The 23393-nt window shown below is 39.7% G+C and overlaps 1 protein-coding gene across 1 annotated transcript in view; it reads right to left on the bottom strand.

Moving 5' to 3' along the window:
- Nucleotides 1-15978: 15978 nt before the first annotated feature.
- The window catches only part of fam131ab (family with sequence similarity 131 member Ab), a 68246-nt gene continuing 60831 nt past the window's right edge, over nt 15979-23393 (bottom strand). Inside the window, exons 4-5 of the mRNA XM_048604787.1 lie at nt 20369-20497; nt 15979-18564 (exon numbers count right to left, since the gene is read on the bottom strand). Coding sequence (XP_048460744.1) covers nt 18065-18564; nt 20369-20497 — 629 coding nt within the window. The 3' untranslated portion in view covers nt 15979-18064. The remainder of the gene's footprint in view (nt 18565-20368; nt 20498-23393) is intronic.

Raw genomic sequence — 23393 nt, 5'->3', positions numbered from 1 at the left:
GGCTCCACAGTCCTGCTGCAACTGGTCATGAATATTGGTGCACAATCAACTAACTCGCTGAAGGAGGCAGCTTCACAAATATCCCCATCCTCAGTAACAGGAGAGCCCAGCACGTCAATACTAAACAAAAGGATGAAACATTTGCGACCATCATCAGCCAGGCGTGCTGAGACAATGATCCAACTTGCCTCCTCTACAGGTGCCCAGCAACACATGCTAGTCTTCAGCCAATTCGATTCAAACCACGCGATATCAAGAACCAGCTGAAGGCACCAGATATTGCAAAGATTATGGGCCCTGACAAATTCCAGCAGCAGTACTGAACACTTGTGCTCCAGAACTTGCCTCACCCCTAGCCAAGCTGTTCTACCACAGGTACAATGCTGTATCTATCCAGCAAAGTAGAAAATTTCCCAGGAATGTCCTATACATAATAAGTAGGAAAAATCCAGCCCAACCAATTATTGCCCATCAAGTTGCTCTCAAACATCAGAAAATTTGATGGAAGGAGTCAACAACAGGGCCATCAAAACAGCACTTAACAAGAACCTGCTCATTGTCACTCACTTAGGTTTCCGCTAGAGTCACTCAGCTCCTGACCTTGGTTCAAACATGGACAAAAAAACAGCAGAATTCCAGAGGTGAGGAGACAGTGACTGTCCTTGATATCAAGGTTGCATTTGACCAAGTGTGGCATCAAGGAGCCTTGGCAAAACTAAAAACAATGGAAATCAATAAGGAAAGATATCTAAATAAAAACCAAAAGAACTGAAGATGCTGTAAATCAGAAACAAAAACAGAAAGTGCTGGAAAAGCTCAGTAGGTCTGGCAGCATCTGTGAAGAGAAATCAGAGTTAATGTTTCAGGTCAAGTGACCCTTCCTCAGAACTGATGGTAGCTAGGAAATTATCAGTTTATATGCAGAAGATAGGGTGGGGAGAGGGGGTAAGGAGTAAACGATAGGTAGGGATAGAGCCCAAAGAGACAGAAGAACAGTTGGACTGACAAGGGAGTGGATAACGATCTGGCTGGGAAATATCTCTGCTTGATGGTCATACTTAACACAAAGGGAATATGGTTGGTGCAGGTCAGTCATCTCAGCTCCAGGACAATACGTGCAGGTGGTCCTCAGGGTTATATCTTAGGCCCAAGCACCTTCAGCTGCTTTACCATCCGCCCCCCCTCCCCCCATCAAAGAAGTCAGAATTAGAGATGTTAGCTGATGATTCCACAACTTTCAGCATTATTTGTGACTCCTCAGATGCTGAAATAGTCCATGCCCAACTACAGCAATATCTGTATAACATCCAGGCTTGAGCTCAAGGGGCAAGTAACATTCATGTCAGACAATGAGCATCTCCAACTAGAGAGAATCTAACCATCAAGTCTTGATATTCAATGCTGCTATTACCACTGAATAGCCCACATTCAATATCCTGTGGTTATCATTGACCAGAAATAGATCTGGACAAATCATAAATATTGTGGCTACAACAGCAGGTCAGAGGCTAGGAATTTTGCATCGAGTAACTCACCTCCTGACTTCTTATTATCTACAGGCGCTGATCAGGGATCTTATGGAATACTCTACTCTTGTTTGGATACATACTGCTTCAACAATATTCAGGAAACTTGACACCCAACCAAGACAAAGCAAAGAGACAGAAGAACAGTTGGACTGACAAGGGAGTCAATAACGATCTGATTGATACCATATCCTCAAACATCTACTCTTTCTACCACAGATACATAGTAGTAGAAGAAATCTACAAAAGGGATACAGATAAGTTGAGTTCATGGGCTAAAACTTGGTCGATAGACTTTTGTAGGAAGAATCAGAAGGCAGACTTTCATTTAAATGGAGATAGACTCCAAAAAAAAGAGAAAAGAAACCTCCAAAAAAAGTGCGACACAAGGGATTTGTGTTTTCTTGTACATGAACCATTAAATGAGCATATACCTGTAACAAGTAATTAAGAAAGAAAATAGAGTTTCAGCCTTTATTGCTAGGGATTTGGAGGTTGAAAATAGAAAAGTCTTGTTTCAATTGTAAAGGGTGTTGGTGAGGCCGCACCTGGAGTACTGTGTACAGTTTTAGTCCCCGTATTTAACAAAGAATGTGCTGGTAATGGAGACAGCTCAAAAGCAATTCACTAGGCTCATTCCTGGGATAAAGGGACTGACTTATCAACAGCAGCTAAACAGGTTATGGTGGCTAATGGGGTTAAACAAGTTAATACTGAAAGTATTTTTTAAAATTTGATAAAAGGTTTGAAATATCAGGTAGTTGAGGGCTTTGATCAGCTACAAAAGAGGAGTTGAGGCCGAAGACAAATCAACCATGATCCTGTTGAATGGTGGTGCAGGTTTAAGGGATTGAATGACATGCTCCTGTTCCTACCTCTTACGTAATGCGCTTCCAATTCCTTCCAACTGTTAGCTGATGACAAGCTTGTGGAACACCGATCCACAGTCTTCTATTCACTGGTGCAGAATTCAACCTCTGAAGGTGGTTTATCCCTCCGTTTTCTTTCATCAGGAGATTGCAGAGGAAGCTATTACAGTAGAAAAGATGGAGCATAGTAGCTCACTATGAAGGATTTTTTTTCTACTTCACCACACAGAAGGGAAAGAATAGAGATGGATGTTTTATATCTGCAGGCTAGATGTTTCTGCTAAGTTGACCAAATGCAAAGCTGTTATCACCTGACCAGGAAACAATCAAGATGTTACTATGCTGAACTATCTTGAACCTAAAAGCCAATTAAAAGGAATTGCCCTTAACACACACAGACAGTGCCAATTTGGCCAGAATTCTCTCTCTACTCTAATCAGACAACATTGTATAGACAACTCACAGTGTGTTCCAATAACTTGCTTTTAAAGCTGTAAACACCTTCTTATACAGCCTACTTAGTTTAAAGCTATATCTTTTCCAATCTTTACTGCATTCCTAAAAGAAAAAATAAAAATTGCCTTTATAAATTGACTTGGAAATGGATCATCATTCCTTCAGTATCACTGGGTCAAAACCCTTTAAAAAAAATCCTTCCTACATCACTTGGATTTCACCAACATCTACTCAAGGCAATTAGGGACAGGCAATAGATCCTGGTTTAGCCACCAATGCACACATCCGAAGAATGAATAAAGAATTCAGTAGGAGTCTCTGACTTCAAAGGCAGCTGGAGATGAAGCTAACAGCAAACATTATCAATGATAACACATAAAGGAGAACCTGCAAGGCATTCCACAAGGGAAAGGTTGCACACAGGCTGGCCCCTGAGTGTTGGAAAGCTGTGTGTGCCTGCTATCCAACTGTCTGATTTAACATCAGGACACCCAATTTGGACCACACAGATCCAGGCACTGTCGGTTACTCATTAATTCACGAGGTCCAAACTGCAAGATGAAATCCAAATAGTGCTCTTTTAGCAGCCAGGCACTCAAACTGCAAGGTAAGTAATTTTTCTGTGGTTACCAAGTGCCTGGGCATAATCTAGAGCATTCTTGGAAATTTTATGATGAGTTCCTAGATTTCCCAGATAGTATAGCTGCATCCTTACTGGGCTGATTGAGACCTGTGTATACAAAAGCTGCAAAATCTTGGGGAACAGCATCAACAGTGCCTCTGGGTCTACAACATGACAGAATATCAAGCAGAGGTAGCAGTGTGTGTAAGCTCTGAACAGTGACTTTTGCCTAACCGCAGGGCAGACCCTTCCATGTGTCTTCACGTTAACTGCAGCTGTCTTCCAGGCCAGCCCATGTATCCAGCCAGCTCCTTGGTGTGTGTACATAATGCTCTCCTATATGCTGCTTCATTGATATCTCATCAAAGTCATCTAGCGCAGAACTCCTCTGTGAACCCACCTCTCAGAACTGGCAAACAAATCATGCACTCCCCCCACTCCTAGCCTGGCTCCATGCTTGGATGTCTCAGCATATGCTGATCCCAACTCTATTGTAGCCTCTAGATCAAAGGTACTTGCTGTGCCATTATCTGAACTGGTGGCTCCAACTGGCAGATCAAGCGATGAGAATTCATGAGTGCTTTCTCTGTCTCTCTCTCTCATCCTCCTCAGATTGCTGTGGCTAGACAAGCAGCAGTTCTTGGCTGTTTAAAAGCAGTAGCTCAGAAGGGAACAGAATGTGTAAGAAATAGGGCAGGGTGGAGTGAGAAGGGAGGACCACGGTCACACTATTTGCAGTGTACTCATCATTATCGGAGGGTGAAGGTGAGAGTATTTGGGTGTTGAGGAGGACCAAAAGGCTGTCATCCTCAATGTTCTCAGTGCTGTTGGATACTTGGGGCTCCTTTACAGTAGCCCCACGATGCAAAGAATCACCTCAGCGTAAGACTCAGAGGATTCAGGCATCCTCAGATCGCACCAATTCTGCTCTGCTATAACGTCTTATCTTGTTCCACAAGAGAGAGGGCAGAATGGCAGTTCCAGTTGTGGGTGATGGGCAAGCTATAATGGAATATCTGAAGGTACGTGGATACAACAAGAGATGGGTGTGATGCTGGCAGCATTGGGAGGAATAGGATGGTGAAGTAGGCTATTTGAATGTTAGGTACATGCTGGGCATATGGTGCAGTGGGCATATGAAGAAGATATGGATTGTGAAGTAGACAGAAGTTGATGGTTTGGAATAGGAGGCATCATGTGAACATGCATTCACTAACCTAAACCATTCCAATCTCAGAACAACGCTGTTTAGTCCTTGACTGTGAGCAGAGGAAGCTGACAACACAAAGCATGTGCTTGCAACCCGCAAGTTATTTGGGCCCATGATACTGACAGATAAGTCAGGTGGAAGAACCAAGTCAGCAAGTCACAAATCACTCGCCCTGTGTGCAAAGGGGAGCAAAAAGAAAACAAAATTGTTCCCAGAAATTATAGTTACTCAGAAAAGGCACACAAGAACATTTTAAAATAAAACTTTGAGTTGTTGACTTCATGCACTTTGTGTGGAAGAATAAAAAGATAAATTATCTAAATGGAGAGAAACTGCAAAATGCTTTGGTGCAGAGGGATGTAGATCTCCTCATACATGTGTTGAAGAAAGCTAGTATGCAGGTAGAGGAGGTAAAAGGAGAGCAAACAAAATTTTGGCATATATTGTGAAAGGAATGGAGTATAAAGTTGGTAAATGTTGCTGCAACTGTACAAGCCATTGGTGAGACCACACCCAGAGTACTGCATACAGCGTTGGGCCCCTTACCCAAGGAAGCATGTAATTGAATTGGAGGCAGTTCAGCAAAAGTTCACTAGATTAATTCTGGAGATGAAATGCTTGCCTTCTGAGGAGAGATTAAGCAGTTTAACCTTATACTTGCTCAAGTTTAGAAAGATGGGAGGTGATCTAATTGGGAGGTACATAAGATGCTAACAGGGATTGACAAGTAGATGTTGAGCTGATATTTCCTTTTATGGGCAATCTCTGGGCACTTCCCAGAGTGCAGTGGATCCGGGAGACTGATTAAATTTAAGGAGGAGATAGATTTTTAATTAATAATGGGTTAAAAATTCATGAGGAGAGGGCAGGAAAGTGAAGTTGAAACCGGGATGAGATCAGCCATGATTGTGTTAAATGGTGAAGCAGGCTCGAGCAGCTGAATTATCTACTACTACTTCTATTCTTATGTTCAAGGACAACCATGACTTACATGGCTATTTATGTGAGTGTTTACATAAGAAATATTCAAATTTTTCAGTTAATCTTCTCCTCACAAAGACTTAAACCATAATTTTCAATTCTACAGTTTGGCAAAAATATTTGACTCAAAATCAGTTCCAAGAAGTAAGGTACATTGACAGTGAGTATCACATGTATGGTTTATAATATGTGAAATATTTGAGGAAATTGAGATTGAAATAAAGATAATGATTATAAAGATTAGTTATTAGTAGCTTGAAAGTTAAGACGCAAACAATTTTCCAGTGACAACGACAACTACGTGATATGTGCAGCACAGCAATCACATAGTAATATTGCAACTCAATGAACCTTCTGAAGAGTTCAGCATTACAACAGTGAAAAACAATGTTTTCACTGTCCTTTCCACACAAACTATGATATCACTTACATGAAACCCAAAATCGAACAAGATGTAAGAACAGGAATTTACAAATATACTCAGAAGCAGTTAAGTCTACAGTAGGAAAGCAGTTGTGTTTATTTTGTACATACACCAATTATCTGACATGTTGTTTGCATGTGTGCATTTTGCACTATTTCTCAGGGTTGGGCATCATTGACATGTGTGTGTCTGCACAGATGAAATGTTCCTCTCTGCTCATTTATTTTATTTAATCCAGGGTGTGTAAAGTGTGATTAAATTCTATTGAAGTTTATTATTTTAAAAATTAATGCCATAACTGAAAGTTTACAGTTAGCAATATTTGCACATACAAATTTTCAAATTCCCACAAAAGGAACCAAAATTCTGATGACATAGTATAGTATGACAGATTGTTTACAAAATACTTACAGACATGAGTTCCACCCACTTTGTTTAAATATCCAAAATAAATTTGTTCCTATTTTATTTGTCTTATTACATAATTGATATCACCTTCCACCATCTGTCAGTCCACTGGAAATAATAAAGGGGCATTCCTGCATCTATTTATCATTACAGAAACTCATTACGGAGTGGCCTGCTTGTATACTTGCTGCTGAATAAAACTTTGTAAAATAAGCGAATGTTTTGCATCCATCATACATATTCACTTTCAATTCTATATAGTAGAACTGATTTTTCAGACGCTCCATATATGATCATTTTGTCCTCACAAAAAAAGAAAACTCCATACTTACCAACATAATGACAATCAAGTCAGAGTCATCAAGTTTTGACAGCATAGAAAAACGGCCTTTATCCAACCCTGCCCACACAAGTCATCAAGGATCTATCTATTCTTGTTCCATTTTCCAGCACTCGTATGCTACAGTATTTCAAGTGCTCATCTAAATATTTCTTACATGTCACGAGCCTTCCTGCCTCTATCATCCTTTTAGGCAGCAAGTTCCAGATACCCATCACCATCTTTTATTTTCTTTTTTTTCCCTCAAATCCCCTCTAAATCTCTTCCTCCTTACTTTAAAGCTGTGCCATTATAATAAAACCAATAACTGCTATGCTGGAGATCTGAAAACTGTACTCCCTAGCTATTGACCCTTCTACTAAAAGGGGAAAAGTTGTTCCCTATCTATCCCTCAAAAATATGTACATCTCAATCAGATCTCCTCTCAGCTTTCTCTACTCTGAGGAAATAATAAATTAAATTGAATCAACAACCCAGTCTATCCAATCTCTCTTCAAAGCTGAATAGCTCCAGTCCAAGTAACATCCTGGTGAATCTCATCCGTACCCTCTCTAGTGCACATTTGCTCAATTACTCGTCTTTATAAAATAAAGTACCGCTCATTTGAAAATAAGCATTTTAATCACTTAACTGAGAGCAGAATCCTAATGCCAATACCCTTTGTTCTAAGAAACCTGCACTGAAACATTCTATTTTTCACCAGAAGAGGGCTCTATTGCTGATGTAGTGCCACCAAGATATGGATGGGAGAGTTTAGCCATAAAATAAAAACAATGTTATTGGTATAAATTCCTAATTGAAATTAATCAAAGCAAATCCATCATTTGCTTGGTCTACATTTGTTTTAGTTCTGATGTCAATTATTATTATTTGACCATGTTTATAATAGTGTCATGCTGGTACACAGCGTTTGAAAGATTTGCAGTTATTGTCTAATGGATGTGACAGTGTCTTTGCCAAAGACCTATGGAGGTACATTTGAAGCTGTGCACGGAGGAAGAAAATATCCTTTTAGCTGTATTTAAAATTGGCTATAACATTTTGGTAGGATACCATGGATACAGTTCACATGTGGTGTTAAAAACTTTAAAAAATGAGTTACGCAATGGTATCATAATTTGAGTGGAATTAACCTAACCATCATCTTAAAAAGTTAAAGTTTAACAGGGATTTTAAAAAGTGACAAAACAAAGGCTAGAAGAAATGATATTTGGTCTCAAGTGGTCGGGTTCATTGAATTTATTTTTATATAAATATTTATAGCTAGTAAGGGGACAACTTTGTTTAAAAACGTTGGCCAATGTGGTCACTAAATTTGATTGCAATTGAGTTTAGTATATCAAAATTAAAGACAAAAACTGCAAAAGATATTCAACTGGGAAGTGGTATAAATTCATGGGAGGACAATATATCAGATGTAAGTGCTTCATCTGGCCTGATGAAGGGTCTACATCTATATCATTAGCCCAAGATTATTCTTTTCTCTTTCAAAAACTGACAGATCTACACTAGGTTTTGAAAATTTTTTGAATTGTGCACCACTCAGTTTATCTTTCAGCTTAAAATTATAGCAGTACCATTATAATAAATTGGCTTCACCACAAGGCTATGGTAGTAGCACACCTCTACGGGTCCATCGTGATCAATCATGGAACTGTATCATTGGTATCCTATCAAAATATAACAGGCAATTTTACATACAGCTAGGAGGAGATTTTCTTCCTCCGTGCAAAGCTTCAAATCTACCTCCGTCAGCCTTTGGCAAAGATACTGTCACATCCATAAGACAATAATTGTGCAAACCTTTCAAACACTGTGTACCAGCATGACGCTATTACAAACACTGATTTGATTTCAGAAAATGAATTAGACAGCCGTATAGCCCACAGAGACTAATCAGAACTTGGCAAATCTTGTGTACCCTTTTAATGATTTAAACTAAGACTGTGCGATACCACTCTGTATAATTAGGTAACTTAAAACAACTTATTTTTAAATTCTTAAAGCTCGGATCTTACCGGCACATTTGCACTCTGGCCAATTTACTAATAAACATGTGGGGACAAGGAGAGTCAATTCCATTGCTCAGACATAGCTGTCTCTTAACAAATCTATGCTGTCTCTTTGATGAATCCATGTCATTCTACGTGAACACTTATCTTGCCCTTCAGAAAACTTCCCAATAATTTTCCCACTACCAATGTCAGTCTGACTGGCCTGTCATTACACAGTCCAATGCTTGTTGTCCTCCAGTATTCTGGCATCATCCCTGTAGCTAGAGTGATTCAGAAGCAATGGACAGAGTTTCCACTAGCTCTTCTCTTGACAGCCTCATATTTCATATGGGCCTTGGTATTTGTCCACTTTCAAAAACATTAGCACCAATTAACCCTTCTGCTCGTGCCAATTTCATCTCATTTTACCCTGATTGCAATAAATATACTGTCATATGTTTTTGTAACAGCTGCAAGGTATTCATTAAGAATCAAATTCCTCCAAAACCACACGCTGGTTACCCTTGTGATCCATAATTGGTCCCATACTTCCTTTAGTCATGCTCTTGCTTTCTATGTATGACAAAAATTTTTTTTTTTCTTCTTGATTTTGCCAGTAGAATTTCATGTATTCTCTTTGTTGTCAAGATTTCTTTTTCAATTTCACCTTACTGTCTTCATACTTAAGCTTTTCTGCAATATCAAGCCCTTCACATCTATCATAAACACTTCTCCTTTTTTATTCTCTGCTTTAAAGCCCTTGACATCCAAATGGTTCTGGGTTTAATCCCATGCTTTTCCGGGAAACGTAACTGTACTGAACCCTCACTATCCCCTCTTTGAATGTCTCATACTGATCGGACATTGATTTACCTTCAGGTGGCCAGTTCCAGTTTGTCTTAATTAAACCACTTCTCAACTTTGTAAAGTTTCTCAATTTGGGAAAATCTAATTTATTTCTGGTCTAACTTGCTTTTCCATAACTACCTTAAAATTAACGATATCATAATCATTTCTATCAAATTGTTTCCTAACAGATTGCTCGAAAATGAAGTCCTCCTCCTCTCTTGGGCTTTTTACCTACTGGCTAAAAATGTTCCCATGAATATATTTTAAAAATTCTGTTTCCTCTGTTCAGAATTTTCATTATTTATGGTGGAAAGTAACTTGACACTTTAGTTTGCCCGTTTTATTTTCTTCTCCCTTCTCCTCTCTCTGTTTCTCGAAACCTTTAGATTTCTGACTGTTGAGTGACAGCATGCACACATTTTCTATGCACAGATATTTTTAAAACTACAGTCACTGTTAGACAATAGCTAAGGAATGTAAAGAGGGTTTTACATTGTAGAAATCCTCACTGCATTTATTCATCTCAGTAAATTCACCAAAAGATTTTTGACTACAAAAACCACAACCTTTGGGAAGTGCAATAACATTTGCAGATGTCAAACGGTCAGATAGACAGAACTTAAACAAATGCTTAGGAATGCTTCCAAATCAGAGTTGGCAAAACAAATACAACCTCAAAATAGCAAGGGATAATCAGAGAATTTACACCGAGTGGATTGGACTCAATGTCTCAGCAGGGTGAAGGAGATAGAACAGAAATTAAGGGGCCTGCTTGCTCCTGCATTGATAGCCTCTATTCATCCAATCAAATATTGGTGATGGCCAATTACAGACTGCCCAGCAAGGAGAAGGTTTCCCAACACAAACCCCACCCTGTACCCCTTCTACTTTGGAGCTATCGGCAAAGCCACTTTCTCCTGCTTGCTTTTAGATGTGACAAAATAATCATTTATGATTTAGAGTTAACACGAAAAAAATATAGTGATAAGTTGTCAATACTTCTAAACTCTAAGGAATATGAATATAAAAAAAAACTAGTCTCAGTAATGATGACCACAAAACTATCTGCTTTACAAATATCTTTTCAGGGTAAATCTGCCATCCTTACCTGATCCAGCCTACTGGAGATTCCAGATCCATAGGAATGTGGTTGACTCTGCATTGCCTACTAAAATGGCCAAGCATGTCATCAAGTTATAAGATATAAGACAATGCTGCAACACTGGGTAAAGTATTTGTGGATTGGGAGGCAGGACATTAGAATTTGGTGTTTGTAAAATGCTGGAGGGGTGTGGTGGGGGAAAAGCATTGCATGGTCCCTTTAAAAGATTGTGCTTTTTCTATGCTTGGAAATGTCTGAACAGCTTGAAAGTTTGCAACTAGACAGAGAGCACCCAAATTGAAATATTTGTATTGAAAGGTCATACTGTTACCAGGCTAAGCTGCATTTTTACCAACACAATAGGTTTTTGAATTTAGCTAATCAATTTGAAGCAGGCTCTTAGATGCCAAAAATCTATCAAATTTGAATCTGACGGTTTTGACAACCTGGGACCAATCTGATTGTAAGAAATTGATAGGTCATCAGGGGTATAAAAAAGGGCAATTGGACAAAGACAGGAGAACTAACTGCCATCTGCCAGAGTTAACAACTTTCAGCTCTCAAGAAAGAATTGCTGGCTCTCACCAACTCCTAAGTCTTAGAGAAAGCACCATCTAAATATCAAAGGTACCAATGGCACAACTAGTTAATAACCCTGACAGAAAAATTGACGGAAGAGGCATTCCTGACAGAACATTTGATAGAGAAGGCACAGAGCATTCTGGAAAACGTGTAATCTGATTGTAATTTTGAGAGACTAACTTTTACTTTTTTAAATTTTATTTTATATAAGTGAGACATGGATTTATTGAAACAGCACAGTATTAGACTCTTGTTTTATTTGGGAATAGTTAGTGGTTAGAAGGGGTTTATTCAGTTTGTTAGTAGTTTAGTTAATTTGTTCACTGTTAGAGTCAGATAAGTGAATTGTTACTTATTAGTTGCAAAGCGAGTGTCAGAGGTTTATTCTGTTTAACCACTAGATGTTGCTGAAAGGCAGGTTACACCACTTTTCACACTCCTTTTACAGATTATAGGGTGAGGTGCTCCTTTTTGGGTGTTTCGGTTTTAGTTCACAGAGGGGTGTCAACTGTGAACCCTCTGTGAAGTAACAGTAATTAGGGACAGACAATAAATGTCTGGCCAGTGACACCCACATACCATCAAAGAATAAAGAAAAAGAAAACGCTTTGTTGTAAAAACATAATTTGTGGGCTCTGAGAATCAACACCATAGGCTGAGACATGATGCAGCAGCAATGAAGTGCTGCAATCATCCAAATGGCACATTCAACCATGGTCCTGGTGACAGGGTTTTTTTTTCTACTGGCCTTGTGCTGCCTCATTTTAGCATCCATAAAAAATCTGCAACCATTCCTGCATCCAATGCCCAAAAATTGAGCAGCTAATGAAAAGTTGCAGACACTTGGGTTGTTAACAAGGTTAATAGCTGGGTGGTTAATGATTTCAAAATGGTGTGCAGTTTGCTGATTTTGGCACCTACCCTCCATCTGCTGTTTGGAGACTGGCAGAATGATATGAGGTTGCCTGACATCATCACACTGAATTTTTCACGAGCATGATGGGGGGGAGCAGCGTGCTCAATTTAGGAATGTAAAATCTGACCTGTTATTTAATTAAAACTGATAAAATAGTGACAATGAAGATGCTACAATTTGTGCAATCAGCATGGGTGTGAATTTAACTCTGAAGAAATCACTTTACTTCAACAATAACCATGTGCAAAAAGTTTTTAAAAAAATTTTGATTGAAAAGGCACGACAGAAATGCAAATATTCAAAACAATAGATCTCCTCTGGACTGAGAGACTGTATGCAGTCTTCACTCTCTTTGTGACCTATAGACTTAACTATTTTGACACACTCCCAGTGGATGTCCCACATTCTACCATCCATGAACCAGAGGTCATCCAAGCTTTTACAGCCCATGTCTAAGTTGAACCATGCCGATCTATCATTCCTGCCAGTCAGTCAGTGCTTGCCAATCCACATTGAAACCAGTGAAGCAACAAATCAATTTTAAAATTCTCATCCTTGGCCCCATCCCTCTCTTTCTTTGAAATCTGCTCCAGTCCAACAGACTTCAGACCCAACAGAATTTCTCTAATTCTGGCTCCGTTTTTTTTCATTTAGCCTATTTTTCTAATCAACCTGTTCAGAAATTTTATTACACACCTCTGGGGCAGGTGGGATTTGAACCCAGGCTTCTTGATTTCAGATTTTAATCACTTCACTTGGGTGGCCATGCCATCAGGTGTTTAGCCCCCAACCTCAAGAATTCCCTCCATACACCACTTTATATTCTCCAATCCTATACATTGGGTCTATTGTTGGGCACCAGTCAAAAATATTTTGAAAATACTGGGAAATTACATCTACTGTGTTACCATTGGCTACACTCAAAAAAATTTTAAAGGTGAGTGTATGTTATGTCTACCCATCACCATTTGCTGCATATTTGTCCATTAGCTGTATATCTTATTTCTCGGATTTATCTTACAGCAATGTAGAATGACTCTGGCTCTAAATCCAAAGAGTTTGTTTCCAGAACTTTAAAATATCTTAGAAATTATAGGTTTCAACATATACATGACCTTTAGAGAGACCCCCAAGACTTACTTTTGTGTGTGGAGTCAGTCACAGGCTTAAAGAACTAAGCACAATTACATAATTTGGTGAACAGACTGGTATAATCAAATACAGATCAATTACCATTAAATACTACATTATTTCAAAAACACAGATTGATTTGTAATATACAGTGGGGAAACAGTAAATTCAAAAAGGTAGTTGAAAGCAGTCTTGTGATTATTTAACTCAAAGAGATCATGGTTCACACTGTTTGTGACAGCAATCAGCAATTGAATGGCACAGCAATGGCCTTGAAAAGTGAAAAAAGTGAAGGTTTAGAAATTGGTATACAACAGAATACACATGAAAGCTAAATCTGTACTTCCGCATGATGTCAACGAAAGGACCGCATGAGAAAAATGGAACAAAAATCAAACAGTATGTGCAGAAGTGGAGAAGCCATTGGCAGAAATGTAAAAGACATTCACTTCAAAATAATCTCCTCTTAATACATTTATGTGATACATCATAATTAATTATCCACAATGTCCACATCTTCAGCTCTATAATGACAACTAGTGTTCATCAGTGAGCAAAGATCCTGTTTTTGAGATATGGTGATACTGTACTGCAATTGGTCAAGTATTTCAGCAGGTACAATAGAATGCATAACTTGTAAATGAGATACTATTCACTGACTACAATCTGACTTTTCTCTAAACGTCCAAGATGCTTTTGCATTTATCTTATCAATAGTAATTTATCCTAAGGATTTTTGGAAGAAAATCTGTAGCTACTATATTCCCTATATTTGCTTTTACAAAATTCTAAAAACATGCAAACATAAAATCATTAGATAGCCTAAATTGCTTCTTCAATAACATAAACCCCTCTTATATTGCCCAATTAGTCTAATTTGTCAATGGTTGTTCTCAAAACCCAGTATGCTAGGAAACAGCTATCTCCATATGAAGTTAATTACTTCTTATAATAGCATAAATATTTGGGTTGAGCCAGTATTCATGCAACAAAAGATCTCCATTCCAATTTGTTGCTAATGAAGATCAGTTAACATTCACAATGTGTAAAAGCAGCAAGCAGTTTATAATAGACATCAGTTTATTCTCTTTTCATTGGCTTTAGTTCTTTAAGCCAGAAGTTGGTGGAAAAGTCTTGAAGTAACTAACATTGAGTAGAAACAGCGCCTGCGTTTCAATGCTTACATGAAAATAAGTGGGCTCTTACTGCCAGGACTGCAAACATTCAAGTTTTTTTTTGCTGTTGCAAATTAGTAAAGCAAATGTTTTGGATGTTCAAGCACTTACGTTCCATTTGTTACTAATTTTAAAATTCCTTCCAAAGCAAAGCTCTGCTTCTGAAAGGCCACATCCTTTAAAGATTTAAATGAGCCAAGTAATGCCTTTACAATTAATTTGATGGCTTTTGAGTAGTCAGGTGATATGATTAAGAGAACACAACATTACTGAAGTGTTTACAGCTTTTCTGTATTTAAAACATTTGAGGTAGATTTAGTAATTCAGTAAATGGATTAAATTTAAGAAGTAAACCAATAAGAAAGAGGAAAAAGATCATATTAAATCGCATCACAAATAAGAGGGGATGAAATACTTTTTGATAACAGAAATGTATTTTTTCCTGGTTTGAGGCCCCTTCATATTTAATATAGCTAGAACTAATAATGAAACACAAAGCAAGTTTTTCAGTAACACATTTTGTAAGGATATCTGTTTGAGTTTGAAATGTTGTTAAAAATGTACTCACCGAAACATGTTTTCATTTATGTATTGAAGGTAATTAGATAGCTTTTGCTCCAGAAATTAAGATTGTTTCTGATACTGTATTCATGGTCAGTGCCTATTTTAAATACTAATCATTGTGTCTGCCTTCTAATAGTAAAATTGATCATTTACATTGCATAATTATGCTATTAAAATAAAAGGATAGGGTGTTAGTAATATTTGTGAATTCTCTAATTGAAATATTTTTTGTGTGTGATTAATTAACATGGCTTTCACCTAGCCATTTGTTTGCTCTCCAGGCAGTTCTAGACCAGCAATTGTTTCAGTTGGACCAGTCCTTCCATAAGATTTCTCTCTCTGAATTCAATGAATAGGTGAGATTAAATATATGCTCACCAGCACTTTGTGCATATATATTCCACATGTGCAATGCCTAGCTTTTCTTCATTAATCTTTCCATTTTGCATTTCTGCTCCCAATTCAAAAATTATACTGTTACTATAAAGGAAAACAGAGATTTTTGAGGGACCAGCATTAATTGCATATTTCATGTTTGAGTAGAATTATTCCCACAAGCTTATTTGTTGAGACTTCCCCAAGACAAGATGAAATATTTCTCACTAAATCTTGCTGTTTCCAGTGCAGTGACAGCAGAAATTGGACAGTTACCATTATTTGTGCTAAAGAACGTCTAGTAATTTAAATTCCACATTTAAAGAACATTTGTATTTAATTAGACATAAGTGGTAGGTTCAAGAAGTTCAAAATCTGCCATATACTGAAAGAAACATGAAGAAAAGTCCACAAGCTGTTTGAAGCAAACAAAGAAACATTATTGATAGTTTATTTGGAATTCTTAATTGTTACTATAACAAAGAAAATGATAGACAAAAGAAGACACAAGTTATATCCTAAAGAACAGTACCACATACTACATTTACAATATTACAAAATAGATGAGTGCAAGTAGAATTCATAGGAACATTCACAGTGGCATCTTCCATTGAACTGGGAACTTCTAAAATTTTTAGTGCTACAAAATCTTTGCACAATTAGTAATGGAGAGATCTGCAACCTCTGTTAACGCCTATGTGGAAAATAATTTGGACAGCTTTATTCAGCAAGGTTTATTAGAACCCCAGTTGTAGCAAAATAGCCCTGCTCTTAATCAAAAAGATGATCCACTTTCACCCTGTCTATAATTCGATTCGAAAATAGGAAGTATAACAAAGACTAGCAATTACTTAGTTGCAGACTCAAGTACATCCAAAACAATCAGGCAATATGATCAAATGTTTACAGCCAAATTATGATGGATCTTGCAGCTTTTTTTTTAAATTACAGAGCTTGATTTCCCAGTTTTGGTCTGTAACAATTGTTACTCGGGTTGTCTATGTCTTATTCGGAGAAAAAACACACACTTTCTTAACTCTCCTGAGATGCTGCTAAAGCATAATCAGTCAGGCCACTTCAGTATTCTGAGGAGGGTCAGGTAGAGGGGCGTGAGGGCACCGAATATTAATGCTGTACAGTCTGGGCCATATCAAGCCCTGAAACATTTTAGCAGGCATTCAAGGTAGGTGATGTTTCTTGGGAAAATTAAGAACATTTACAAATCATATCCAGCAAACTCCAAACGAAAAGGCAGACCCAGTCAAACAAAACTGTTGCTTATGAGATGTAACAAAGTCATAGTTATGGGCAATCTGAAGCAAATGAATTGCTCATAATTTTTCAGGAAAACAGCCACAGCCAATTAAACATTGCATGAAAGTTGTTTTTCCACTGCCAGGCCATTATCATGCCAGAAACAGCAATAACACAAAAAAGGAAGCCATAAGCAGAGGACCTTCATCAATTAAAACCTTCCTCACGTGAGTGAATGATCTGAAGCACCTAGCTAGAAAATAATGAGAGTCCTGGTATACCTTTCTGAATATAATTTGAAAGAAAAAAGATTAGATCCATGTATCATCATCATTACATTGGCCGATACAGTCATCAAATTCACGCACTTCCAGACGGAACTTACTTTTAATTTTTAGAAATTAATGTTTTGAATGTGCCATATCAATCGGTATTTCAGGCACTCATGCGTGACTTTTATTTGAGTGGGATATTGACTGCATTATTCTTGTATAATATGTTAAACTTGCAGTTTAAACGGTATGACAATGAAAGTCAGAAATACCACAGTATTCTTTGTTTGTAGACTATATCACACAGTGATAACAAAGAAATATCCTACAGCAACAGCACTGAAGCCCCGTGCAATCCAATTTACAGCAATACCTCACAAGATGCAGACACAAATACAAAAATATAAAATTTGAACCATAATGCACTTTTCCTTTACTGCATCAGTGGAAACTATTTTATCCAAAATTAGAGGATTCAACTGTGGGAATTTAAAAGATTTAGACATTTGCACGTTTTTCATTAGACCATTGAAAATTAATTTATCATCCGACTATAATATGTTGAATGGTATAAAACTAGAAGGTTAAAAGCAAATACCTCTTATGTGAAATATTTTTAAAAAGACATGTCGTCTGTTTTTAAGAACATTCCAGCAGCTGCTTAATCTTGTACGAAGATTATAATTTGGCCATTTTAGCACAAGACATAGCCATGCCATTGTGACTGGAGAATGCTTTCCAGCATGAAAAATAACATAGCATGGAATTTAAAGATCAGTACGAAAGATTCTCAAAGCTTGAGCTACATACCGTGCTAAGAACATTTCAGCAAACAGTTCCTTTCGGCACTTCATAGCATGCAAACCTGTGAATTGCTTGAACCTTTGCATCAAACCTCAGGCAATTATTTGTGCAAAGGCTATTTTTACAGTCTTTTACAAAATACAGACCGATTGTTTGGACGCCTCATGACCAGTATCAAAGGGAGAAACACATGCCAGGGTCACAAAGGGTTCATTGATCTTCTGCGTCATCCTCATCCAGAGATACTACACCTGAGGAAGCAACGTCTGATACTTTTCTACGTCCCTCATACTCGCCATCCTCCTTCTTACAGATGGTTTTGTATTCTTGGCATGACAAGTCATCTTCCTCTGGGGTAAAACAAGATTCAGCATAAGACACAGAATAAGAGGAGTCCTCACAGATAAGGTTCCTAAAGGCACATTCAGTGTTGCTGTTTGGTTGCAGCTGAGAGATCATGTCCCTATGATCAGTCATTGCACTGATCTGACCAAACAGTTTTGTGGCTAATTCGGTGGGGGACCCCAGCTCCATTTTAAGCAAAGGGTGATCTTCCAGACTGCACAGACTTGAACAAAGGGTCTCTGGGGAGACAGTTTGGGAGGAATCACTTTCCTGCTCACATGATGCCTGTCTCACTGTTAGTTTGCACAAATGGCTATGCAGCATATCTCTCGAGCAATTCATTTGGGGGTACTGTCCGGCAGCATCTGAAACAATAAGATAATTGCAGTTCAGAAATACAGTGGTATGATTGGATATTACAGTCCTACAATTTCTTGATTATTGGACAAAAGTCATACACAGTAGGTAGAGATTTAATGCATTCACATACAGTATTTGATCATGCATTCTAAAGATAAAATCTGAAAAAGACAGAATATATTCTAGAAAGCTAATAAGTTATTAAAAATCTATTTTTTACCTTTCCCTATTAAAACTGTTCCCTAAGAAGCCTCAATGCTTGCAGAACTGAATATTTGGTACCATCAATCCTGGTTTTACTGTCCGTGGCCAAATGTTTTTAGGTGTAACAGACAAAATTATTGATTTCTTTCAGCTTCACAGGGTATCAATAGAAACATTCCAGATGTACTACATGGATGATGGCTAAAGACTGGTGAAGATTATGTCACAAGTAATTTGTCAGCCTTTTTCAGCAATCACAGTATAAAAACACCAGAATTGGATTAGACCATAATGGCCCATCAAGCCTGCTCCATTGCTCAATCTAATCATGGATGATCTTAGCCTTCAACCTGATTACCTAAGAGACCATAAATAGATTTTAAAAACCTTCTGGCGTGCGGAATTCTAAAAATTCACAATCCTTTGAAAGAAGTAATTTCTTCTCATTGTAGTCCGAAATTATCAGAGTTTTATCCTGAGACCGTGCCCTCACTTCTTAGATTGTTCCAGCAGTGGAAGTCTGTACTTGAAGTAATTAATTCTGCTCCCAGTGTTAGATTATTAAGGGGAATCTTTCAGGATCATGGGTGGTGCTCCCACTGCTCACAGGACCTCTAACATCCATTCCATACATGTTCCCCACCACTTGGAATCTAACATACTTAAAATTCATGGGGTGGCAGTACACCCAATTCTTAAATCATTTATCACTTCAATTCTACTCGGAAATCAGCAAAGGCAGGATGGGAAATCTAGTCCTGATGTGACAGAGATGATGCATCTGGTTTCAAGTGCCCACATTAAAGTCAGGAAAACTGATAAGGCTCTTTCTTCTGATATTAGAAAATGGCCCTCTACTGGAAGTGCTTGTATCTAGATGTTAAGCAAGGGGAAGACTGATCCTAGTTGTGAAGTCTTCCACAATTAGATAGCCGACATACAGTTGTTGTCAAGGATCACACACGAATCATGCATATGCAACATACAGCGACTACCAGCCATGTAATGATACTTCACATGTTCTGAAGTAGTCATCTGGAACTCAAAACCTTGACTCAGTTTGTCTCTCCACAGATGCTGCCAGACCTGCTGAGTTTTTCCAGCAATTTATGTTTTTATATCAGATTTCCTGCATTTGTAGCATTTTGTTCTTATATAAAAAGAGGCCTTTGAAAAATGACAGTGGGAAGATGTTGGAGGGAGATTTAAATTGCAACCATGTGATGACATGCAAAGTTAGAAAAATAACAGTAACAATAAATAAGCCTTGAAAAGTATCAGAACTATAATAAAATGGTGGAAAAAAAGACCAAGAGAAACAGACAGAACAAGAAAGGTTATTCATGACAGTACAGATGCTGTTATTTACAAACATATTTTGAATTATAATAATAGTTTAATTGGCTCCATACTGTTTCTGCCTCACTCATACTTGAATGGACACAAGGCAATATATGTAAGGAGAATCATGAAAACACAGTAAAAGCACAAAGAACAGTTACGTCCACAGCAGCACCAAAGTCATATAATTCAGTACAGATTCAGTACAAAGTGATAATCAATACAACGATAGCAGAACAAAAGTGATTTGAAAGGGACCATTACCAGCTGGCAGAGTGCTGTCACTAGTTGGTACAAAATCTTCATCATATGAGTCATCATTTGAATCATCGCCATCGACAGAAGACCACGCTTTGAGTTTAGCCTCTGCAATCTCAAATTGTTCTGCCACACCTGAAATGCAAATACCTTATTTAAAAATCAGTGTGAACAGAGATTAGTAAATACCTGTGTGTGCTACTAAATTAAAGATTTCATATGATATGCAAAACTGTATGATATTCATCCTTGAACTCCAACTCATTCCTCAATATTATGAAATATTTTTGAGAGGACATTATCAAGAACATATGTAGAGAGGACTAATTGAAATAGTAAGGTTTCTGTTAGTGTCTCAGCGATGATGTGATATTATAGACCAGTTGTAATCTTGCTACCAAAGCTCCAAATGTGTGATTAGTAAATGTTTTATCAATTTAAAATTTGCACAAAGTGTCATGGACGGAAATAAATTTGCAGTGGTGTGAAAAATCAACTATTTTCATTATGCAAGCCAGCAAATCTCTATATTCTTGTTTATAAAATTAAGCAGTAGTGAATTTGATACTGCACAACACTTAAAACTCTGTGATAGCAGGAACTGCAGATGCTGGAGAATCCGAGACAACAAGGTGCAGGGCTGGATGAACACAGCAGGCCAAGCAGCATCATAGGAGCAGAGAGGCTGACGTTTCGGGCCTAGACCCTTCATCAGAAAAGGGGGAGGGGAAGGGGGTTCCGAAATAAATAGGGAGAGAGTGGGAGGCGGATAGAAGAGGGATAGAGGAGAGGATAGGTGGAGAGGAAACAAACAGGTCGAAGAGGTGGGGATGGAGCCAGTAAAGGTGAGTGTAGGTAGGGAGTTAGGAAGGGGATAGGTCAGTCCAGGGAGGACGGACAGGTCAAGGGGGCGGGATGAGGTTGGTCGGTAGGAGATGGAGGTGCGGCTTGAGGTGGGAGGAGGGGATAGGTGGGAGGAAGAACAGGTCAGGGAGGCAGGGACGAGCTGGACTGGTTTTGGGATGCGGTAGGGGGAGGGGAGATTTTGAAACTTGTGAAATCCACATTGATACCATTGGGCTGCAGGGTTCCCAAGCGGAATACGAGTTGCTGTTCCTGCAACCTTCGGGTGGCATCGTTGTGGCACTGCAGGAGGCCCAGGATGGACACGTCATCTGAGGAATGGGAGGGGGGAGTTGAAATGGTTCGCGACTGGGAGGTGCAGTTGTTTATTGCGAACTGAGCGTAGGTGTTCTGCAAAGTGGTCCCCGAGCCTCCGCTTGGTTTCCCCGATGTAGAGGAAGCCACACCAGGTACAGCGGATGCAGTATACCATATTGGCAGATGTGCAGGTGAACATCTGCTTGATGTGGAAAGTCTTCTTGGGGCCTGGGATGGGGTTGAGGGGGGAGGTATGGGGGAAGGTGTAGCACTTCCTGCGGTTGCAGGGAAAAGTGCCGGGTGTGGTGGAGCTGGAGGGGAGTGTGGAGCGGACAAGGGAGTCACAGAGAGAGTTGTCCCTCCGGAAAGCAGATAAGGGTGGGGAGGGAAAGATGTCTTTGGTGGTGGAGTCGGATTCACAGCCAGCAGCTCCAGAGGAGACAGCAGCACCCAGCCCTGCCGAGTCTTCACCATCCCCCCCAGACCTACCCCTTACTGAGGACGAACGGTCAGTCCTCAGTAAAGGGCTCACTTTTGTCCCCCTCCACCCACAGATCAACGAATACCGCTCACGCTTGGACATAGAGCAGTTTTTCCGCCGCCTCCGCCTTCACGCTTACTTCTTTAACCGTGAACCTAACCCTCCCTCTACTGACCCCTTCTCCCGCTTCCAACACACCCCCTCCTCCTGGACACCACCCCAAGGCCTCCTACCCTCCCTCGACCTCTTCATCTCCAACTGCCGTCGAGACATCAATCGCCTCAACCTCTCCACCCCTCTCACCCACTCCAACCTCTCCCCCACAGAACGTGCAGTCCTCCGCTCCAATCCCAACCTCACCATAAAACCCGCGGACAAGGAAGGCGCAGTTGTAGTATGGCGCACTGACCTCTACATCGCCGAGGCCAGACGCCAACTCTCCAACACCTCCTCCTACCGCCCCCTTGATCATGACCCCACCCCTGAGCACCAAACCATCATCTCCCAAACCATCCACAACCTCATCACCTCCGGTGACCTCCCATCCACGGCCTCCAACCTCATCGTTACCCAACCTCGCACCGCCCGCTTCTATCTCCTTCCCAAAATCCACAAACCTGAATGCCCTGGTCGACCCATTGTCTCCACCTGCTCCTGCTCCACCGAACTGATCTCCAACTATCTGGACTCCATTTTCTCCCCCTTGGTCCAGGAACTCCCTACCTATTTCTGTGACACCACCCACGCCCTCCACCTCCTCCAGAACTTCCAATTCCCCGGTCCCCAACACCTCATCTTTACCATGGACGTCCAGTCCCTCTACACCTGCATTCCCCATGCAGATGGCCTTAAGGCCCTCCGCTTCCTGTCCCGCAGGCCCGACCAGTCCCCCTCCACTGATACCCTCATCCGCTTAGCCGAACTAGTCCTCACACTCAACAACTTCTCTTTCAATTCCTCCCACTTCCTACAGACAAAGGGGGTAGCCATGGGTACCCGCATGGGCCCAAGCTACGCCTGCCTCTTTGTAGGTTACGTGGAACAATCCCTCTTCCGTACCTACACCGGCCCTAAACCCCATCTCTTCCTCCGTTACATTGATGACTGTATCGGTGCCGCCTCGTGCTCCCACGAGGAGCTCGAACAGTTCATCCACTTCACTAACACCTTCCACCCCAACCTTAAGTTTACCTGGACCATCTCTAACACCTCTCTCCCCTTCCTGGACCTCTCCGTCTCCATATCGGGCAACCACCTAGAAACCGATATTCATTTCAAGCCCACCGACTCCCACAGCTACCTAGAATACTCCTCCTCCCACCCACCTTCCTGCAAAAATGCCATCCCCTATTCCCAATTCCTTCGCCTCCGCCGCATCTGCTCCCAGGA

This window comes from Rhincodon typus, chromosome 13 (genome assembly GCF_021869965.1).
Source record: "Rhincodon typus isolate 14 chromosome 13, sRhiTyp1.1, whole genome shotgun sequence".
NCBI lineage: Eukaryota > Metazoa > Chordata > Chondrichthyes > Orectolobiformes > Rhincodontidae > Rhincodon > Rhincodon typus.
Note: the sequence above shows the minus strand (reverse complement) of the source record. Positions and strands in the feature narration are given on the sequence as shown.